Source organism: Palaemon carinicauda, chromosome 3, assembly GCF_036898095.1.
Source record: "Palaemon carinicauda isolate YSFRI2023 chromosome 3, ASM3689809v2, whole genome shotgun sequence".
In the NCBI taxonomy this organism is placed as follows: Eukaryota; Metazoa; Arthropoda; class Malacostraca; order Decapoda; family Palaemonidae; genus Palaemon; species Palaemon carinicauda.
This window is the reverse complement of record NC_090727.1, coordinates 174,445,987-174,453,486: the sequence shown is the minus strand read 5'-3', so window position 1 is coordinate 174,453,486 and position 7,500 is coordinate 174,445,987. Positions and strand designations below refer to the sequence as shown.

At 33.9% G+C, this 7,500-nt stretch overlaps 2 protein-coding genes across 2 annotated transcripts in view; one reads left to right on the top strand and one right to left on the bottom strand.

Moving 5' to 3' along the window:
- Window positions 1-2,253, top strand: part of LOC137638107 (U-scoloptoxin(19)-Tl1a-like) — a 6,931-nt gene extending 4,678 nt beyond the window's left edge. Inside the window, exons 4-5 of the mRNA XM_068370200.1 lie at window positions 584-719; window positions 1,448-2,253. Of these exons, the coding sequence (XP_068226301.1) occupies window positions 584-719; window positions 1,448-1,578 (267 nt within the window). The 3' untranslated portion in view covers window positions 1,579-2,253. The remainder of the gene's footprint in view (window positions 1-583; window positions 720-1,447) is intronic.
- LOC137638787 (uncharacterized protein DDB_G0286299-like) overlaps window positions 1-7,500 on the bottom strand; it is a 281,890-nt gene that overhangs the window by 123,624 nt on the left and 150,766 nt on the right. The window lies entirely within an intron of this gene.

The window sequence follows — 7,500 nt, the reverse complement described above, 5'->3', positions numbered from 1 at the left end:
TTGCTCTTGGGCACTGAGTGGCCTCAATGTCACCAGCTCCGTGCAATATAAAACGAGTTCATAAATCTAGTCTCTGATCCTGTAAAAAGAAACGAATTGACCCCCTTTTACTTTTTAGTTTCAACCAGGAGTCTTAGTGGGTACTGGTTTCAATATACTAGGACTTCATTTCGTGTGTCCCGAGGTCAAGAGATAACAGTGCCAATAGTTATGGTTTGCAGTTTAAAAGTTCGTTCATGAGCGGCAGAGGCAAAGTACATTACTAGGCTGCCACCCACTTTCACAAAATTATTTAAGTCCAAACCTTCTTTCTACCTTTGCTAAGATCACGAGGATCAGACAGGACTCTTTATCTAACAAATAGCTAAATCTATCTTTTGGTCATGACGGGGACTGGCTTCCTGAACAGCCTTTCTATATAGCACTGCAATATAATTGTCATGAATACTGAGATAGGAAGGCCAGGGGAAAATTTGAGAGTGAAGTTATTAGTTTTGCTTTAAGAGTTGTAAAACGCGTCTTATGTTTGGATTTATGCTTCTTTTGTGTTATTTTATTATTTTCTCTTATGATTCTCTTCCAGTTTCGCCAGGAAGATCCCTGCTCCCGCCAAGGAGGAATTTGTGGTTTGGAGGCCTACTGCCCCCCTGAGGATAGGTACCCTGATAAGGGACTCTGTCCTACGCAGCAAGACCAAGGCGTTGAATGTTGCGGAAGTGGTAGGAATTTTAGAATTCATTCATGTCCTTTTTTCTCTCTGCTTGACTTTAAAATGGAATTTCTAAACGTATTTTCATCCTTTCTTTTATTTAATCCTTTTTTCTAATAAGTACCATGATGTTGAGACTATTTAGAAATGAAATGTATTACAGAAACTTGAAATGGGCTTCACATACCTCGAAAGTTTCAGTATTGCTCGGTTTTGGATTATAATTTATGACTTTTAAGTAATCTTCTTATTCGTTACCTAGTCTTTCATCTTTGTTGATTTGTCATGATTTTGAATGTAACCTTAATTGGTCTCGTCATTTACTGAGTTTAAAAAGAATATTGAATATTGCATGGAAAATGAAATGTTAGTTTCGAACAAAGTAACAAGTCAGGCAATAAAAGTATATCGAATTGGTAATCAAAATAATCTTATTTTATCTTAAAACTTTACCATGGATAACGGAAGAGTAAATATATTTAAATTTTCTGATTTACAGACTTTTTTATGACACTTTACTCTTTATTGACGAAAGAAAATAGGCCTAGTGTTTTTCATCTTAAAACTTTACCATATATTGAAATTTCTGATTTACAGACTTTTGTATGACACTTTTCTCTTTATTGACGAAAGAAAGTAGGCATAATTTTTTTCTCATCTTGAAACTTCACCGTGGATAACGAAAGAGTAAATCTATTCTGATTGTCTGTTTTACAGTGTTCATTCCTTTTTTTCCAGTTCCCCTCAATGTACGTAGCTGCAGGCGGAGAGGAGGCGAATGTCTAGCATCTGAAGCCTGTGGGAGAGCCCCGAGAGAATCCTTTGGTGTATGCCCTGAGGGACAAGTTTGCTGTGTTCTTCTGTTCTGAAGTCTGTTGTAGGTCCGAAGACTGGATGGCTTATTCCTCAAAGTCTATACCATTGAATCTCACTAACTTCATATGAAATCCTCTGGGTTTAATACATACGATACTGGTTTGTTCCAAAAGCCTTTGGCTCATTCATGTTGATTTCGTCTTCTGAAGCGTATTGTGGAAGTCGTGTTGACTGTTACTTATGAACTTAAATGCAGAGTTATAATCTATCATCTGTCCATATTGCAATTCCGTTAATTTTAATCGTCAACCAAAAATGGATTAATAGAAGATTTATCATAATAATTCCTTCATGAATTCAGGATAACCATATCTAAGTAATTTTGATTAACTTTTCAAATTCTGTGAATTCGTACCAAATGCATATTCTAATGCGTGTACTTTGACTTTATATTTCCAAGGTCGCTGAGTCATTTTGCTTAATCTCGTCAATTCATATTTTAATCACAAGTATCAGTCAATGCCATTGACTATTTCGCACCAACATCAGGAAGACAACCCTTTTTTAGAATTGTGACTGGTTTACTAAAATAAAACGAGATATATTTAATTTTTCTCTATATATCTTATTAATATACCAAAGCCTTATTTATGTATTTATACAATGGCACTGTTTTGTATGCTTCGAGTTAACTTTAAGACTTCAAATAAATGTTTTCAAGAGCTAAATGAATGTTCCTAGACTTTTTCGGTATAACGCGTAACTAGAAAGTGCTTAGTAAAGCTCTACCACTTACCATTTTCAGTTGACTGGTATTATATGCCACACCTGCTATCTTGAGGCGACTGGACTTGTTTCAAGTCGTTTTATTTATTCCAACAACTTTAGAGTTGAAATTTATTGTCATTTATTTCAACTCCTGTAGATTTCAAGTGACTGGAATCGCTATGTAGTAAGAGTCTATGTCGGACAAAATGTAGTAATCTTAGAGATAAGAAAGGAACTTCTCCATTAATTGCGACAGTTAACCAACTGATTACCTCAACAATGCATGGATTAAGGTTGAACCACCTTATGTGGAGTATGGGCTCAAAACCATATTGGGATTGCTGGCATTTGAAACCTACTTGGATTACTGATATTTAGGAAATCCATCTGCAGTTTATTGTTTGTACCTTCCATAGTTTAAAGATGGTGGACTCGTGTTTATTCTAAGGATGGTGGACTCGTGTTTATTCTAAAGATGGTGGACTCGTGTTTATTCTAATGATGGTGGACTCGTGTTTATTCTAAAGATGGTGGACTCGTGTTAATTCTAAAGATGGTGGACTCGTGTTTATGCTAAAGATGGTGGACTCGTGTTAATTCTAAAGATGGTGGACTCGTGTTAATTCTAAAGATGGTGGACTCGTGTTTATTCTAATGATGGTGGACTCGTGTTTATTCTAAAGATGGTGGACTCATGTTTATTCTAAAGATGGTGGACTCGTGTTTATGCTAAAGATGGTGGACTCGTGTTAATTCTAAAGATGGTGGACTCGTGTTTATTCCAAAGATGGTGGACTCATGTTTATTCACTTCCACTCTTAATCAGACTTGCGAAGCACCACCAGGTGCCTTAATCTATTCCACTTCAAAGACTTTTCGCATTACTTATTCTCCCATCTCGGAGTGTGTTGGCAAAATGCATATTGCATAGGATTCCTGTAAGATACCGCTTAATTAATTCTAGCCTACATTCCCACTTACTCTTTCTGAGAGTGAGGCGAAATGTTTTTGTTATAAGGGCATTTTTGTTATTGAATGTTGCAGCAGTGGGAGAGCGTTTATCTCTGGCCCATCGTTTGAATAACCATAGAAATCTCTTGACAAACTCGGATATGTATATATATATATATATATATATATATATATATATATATATATATATATATGTAGAATATATATACTGTATATATGTATGTATGCATATATATGCATACACAGTGTACATATATATATATATATACTATTTATATATACTGTATATATATCTATATATATGTATATATACAGTATATCTTTTATATATATATATATATATATATATATATACTGTATTTATATGTATATATATATATATATATATATATATATATTATATAGCATTTTAACACGACGCGTGAAATATTACGTTTGTATTATCATTTACTGTGTAAGTTAAAATCTCGTCCCATTGTTAGTCAAACAAAAGAGAGAGAGAGAGAGAGAGAGAGAGAGAGAGAGAGAGAGAGATAATTAAATTAAAGAGGAACGCCTATGTCTTTTGAAGCATATCTACCTCATAATTCATGATGCGTCACTGATGGAGAGAGCGAGGTGGGAGAAGACTTTTTTTTTGTGCCACCCATTCACAACTGATGAAAGAAACCAAGTTAAGTAAACTTTGAGATTACTTTTCAATTTTTGTTGAAATTGGAGCCTTTTAGATGAAATGAACCTGAGAGTTAGATCGTAGGGGTTGGTAAAGCAGTATAAAGGATGATGATAATACAGTGGAGGTGTATTCATATTCATCCAAAATTTTTTTTTATCTTTTTTTTATTTTTTATTATATTTTTGTATTTATTTATTTTTTTTTTTTTGAGGCTTCGAATTAAAGGAACCCGAGTGTTTGATCCTAGAGATTGGTAAAACAAATTATGATGATAATACTATGGGTCGTATTTATCTAAAGAATGATTATAATGTCGATTATTAAGAATGAAATATGCTGGCCATATTCTTGATTCTTGTGTTTTTTCATATATATTTTCACACTAAATCTTTATTATTATTATTATTATTATTATTATTATTATCACCGGAAGTGAATTTTATCCAAGCTCATATGTAATTTTCATTTAAAAAGAGCAATAAAATTTTTTTGGTGAAGGATTGATAAATAATCTATTTTACCTTTGAATGTAATCACGTCATTAATACATCAAAGCCTGGTATATTGCCTTATCATTGATGTTCAAACAAATAATTCCCGAAACGTCAGTGAAAGCTTGGTCTGACATTGATCTGATAACTCCATGTCGGTATATTTTTATCACTATAGACAGGATATTTAAAACGCCAGACTGGGGTTTGAGTCCCGCTCAGACTCCTTAGTTCCTTTGGTCGCTGCAACCTCACCATCCTTGTGAGCTAAGGAGGGGGTGTTTGGAGGAGCCTATAGGTCTATCTACTGAGTCATCAGCAGCCACTGCCTGGTCCTCCTTGGTCATAGCTTGTGTTCAGAGGGTGCTTGGGCGCTGATCATCTGTATGTATGGTCAGTCTATAGGGCATTGTCCTGCTCTACAGGGCAATGTCACTGTCCCTTGCTTCCGCTAGTCATGAGCGACCTTTAAATCCTTCAAGTGTCATTCACTTGAAATGTTGGTGGTTTTTAACTTTACGTATCTCTTATGTATTAATATTCTAAGATGGCAAAATGCAAAATAATAACTACAGAGAAACACTTAATGACATACAAGTCGTGGGTTTTAATGTAATTCTAATGAAATAATTTTCCCATTAGATTTAATAAAAAACTATGTCCCTGTAATTAAAGAAATGATGGATTGTCTGAAAGATAATAGATTTTCCTTAATCGAAATGTTATGAAGATGTTGACATTGAATAATTATTAAGAAAAGTGGAGGCTGCTGTGAGATGTCTTAGTTGGATAGAATGCGCAGAATTAGGAGGAAGTTCTATTCACTGAACTAGCTCTAAATTATCCCCCTGGCAAAGAACTGGGAAGCCTGCGGTCCACATTATAAGTTCAACTCTTGGCCTTTTCGGAGCAGAAATTCCCTTAATTCAATCACATTAAGATTATTTTGATTTATATTCTCTCCTGAGGAATACGAAAAATTATAGACTTTTTCTCTACTTATTTTAACAATGGCAAAGGATTTGATTTAAGATAGTTAATGCTTGATGTTTTCTGAACACAAAAAGAATGATAAACAGCAAGTTATGTTGTTTGGTCCTATGGATAACTAAAATCAGATGAGATATCCTTATTATGATAAAAATCATATAAAGTATTTTAAGAAAACTTTGTAATTTGGGGTCTAAATTTAGACTAGGAGATTGGCCTGGTGAGAAAGACAGATAGGCTAGACAATCAGTTTGAATTTAGCAACACCAATGGAAGAAATGGATCAAGCAGACTAGAGAGAGAGAGAGAGAGAGAGAGAGAGAGAGAGAGAGAGAGAGAGAGAGAGAGAGAGAGAGAGAGAAATAAAAGGATAAGCAGAAATCCAAACAAACTATCCTCTGACCGTTCGGCTGCAGAGACCATCGCATAAAAGTTCGTAAAGCTGCCGAAAAAGTTTCAATTCCATTGTTTGTTTACTGGTACAGAGAGAGAGGGAGAGAGAGAGAGAGAGAGAGAGAGAGAGAGAGAGAGAGAGAGAATGCAACAGCAAAGTTGGACAATGCGAATGCCATTAGAGTTACGTGACACGGTGGATCAACTACTTTTCTTTGCAATATCCAAAGCAGTTATATTAAGGCGTTGTTATTATTATTATTATTATTATTATTATTATTATTATTATTATTATTATTATTATTATTATTATATGCTAAGCTTGTTTAAAAAGCAAGAGGGATGGAAATAAGATAGAGTAGTGTGCCCGAGTGTATTAGGCTACAAAATATCCATTTACTGGCACTAGTAACAATATATCCAGCCTTTTATGAGGACTCGCGCTTAATTGGAAATTTCTCATTCTATTTATCCTTATTTGAGAAAATTTCTTTTTTATCCCAATGGGAAAGATGAATATTATAACTTCTTTCCCACCGTTATCCCTACATTAAGGGGTCGGTTGCCTAATGCGCCCTCTCCAATGCCTTCTATCAAAGGCATCCTCTTCCACCAAACCTCTTCTTTCCATATCATCCATCACCTTGTCTCGCCATCTAATTATCAGCCAGCTATAATGTTTCAAAGGATCTGTTGAATATTGTAGCAATTTTAACAGCCAGAGTAAAGCTTCCAAACCGCTAAAAAGGCTAACATATTCAGAGATCTGTCTCAGTATTAGCAGACTGATAAAAACCTGAAAACCTCAAAGTCATGAAGTATCTATCACAGAGGGAGACTACACAATACAGATTTAGTATTAAGCATATTGCTCATTTTGGTAATTCGAAATTATTAAATGAAGGCAAACTGAAAGACAATAGGGAAATCTGATGTTAGCAAAATAACAAGCAAAGATTTTTTTCTTCAGAATTATTATTCGAATCATTTATGAAATTGTTTATTCCCAAGATTATTTCATTGTATTTTAAATGTGTCAAGTGTATTTAAATGTTAATAAGACTCATTTTATTAGCGAAGTATATCATAAAAGAAAACATTAATAATTTTCTTATTTTTTTTTGTGTGGATAATCGAGTAAGTAATTTGCAAATACCTAGTCACTACATTATAATTTTATCCATTGTATTATAAATGCATCTTGAGATGAATAAATAAGCCCTAGTTTCACAAAGACCTAAGCACTCGTATTTAACAAACGGACAAACTAATTCGAGTCTCAACGTTAACACCTTAGCAAGATTGTTTTTTTTTTCTTTTTTTTTTTTTCTAATTACGAACTTATTCTTCAATCAAGTATTCTTCCACAGCACACGTGGAGTCTGGATAGAACGGAAAGGAGAGATTTATAATCACAATGAAAGAAGGAAAACAGTCCAAGATAATGTAAATGATGCATCAGCTTATTTCAATTTTTAAGACTTATCTCGCTTGTCGAACAAGGTATTTTATTTTCTGTATCTTTTTTTATTCATAATTATGTTGAGAAACATTCTCTTTTACATAAATCTGTCAGTGATGTGAGTACGTTCATTCTCCAAGTTATCATTGCGTTGTAAACAAAGATTTTAAATATATATCATGCTGTTGTGGACATTACCTGTTTTAAAAGGTGTTACGTATTC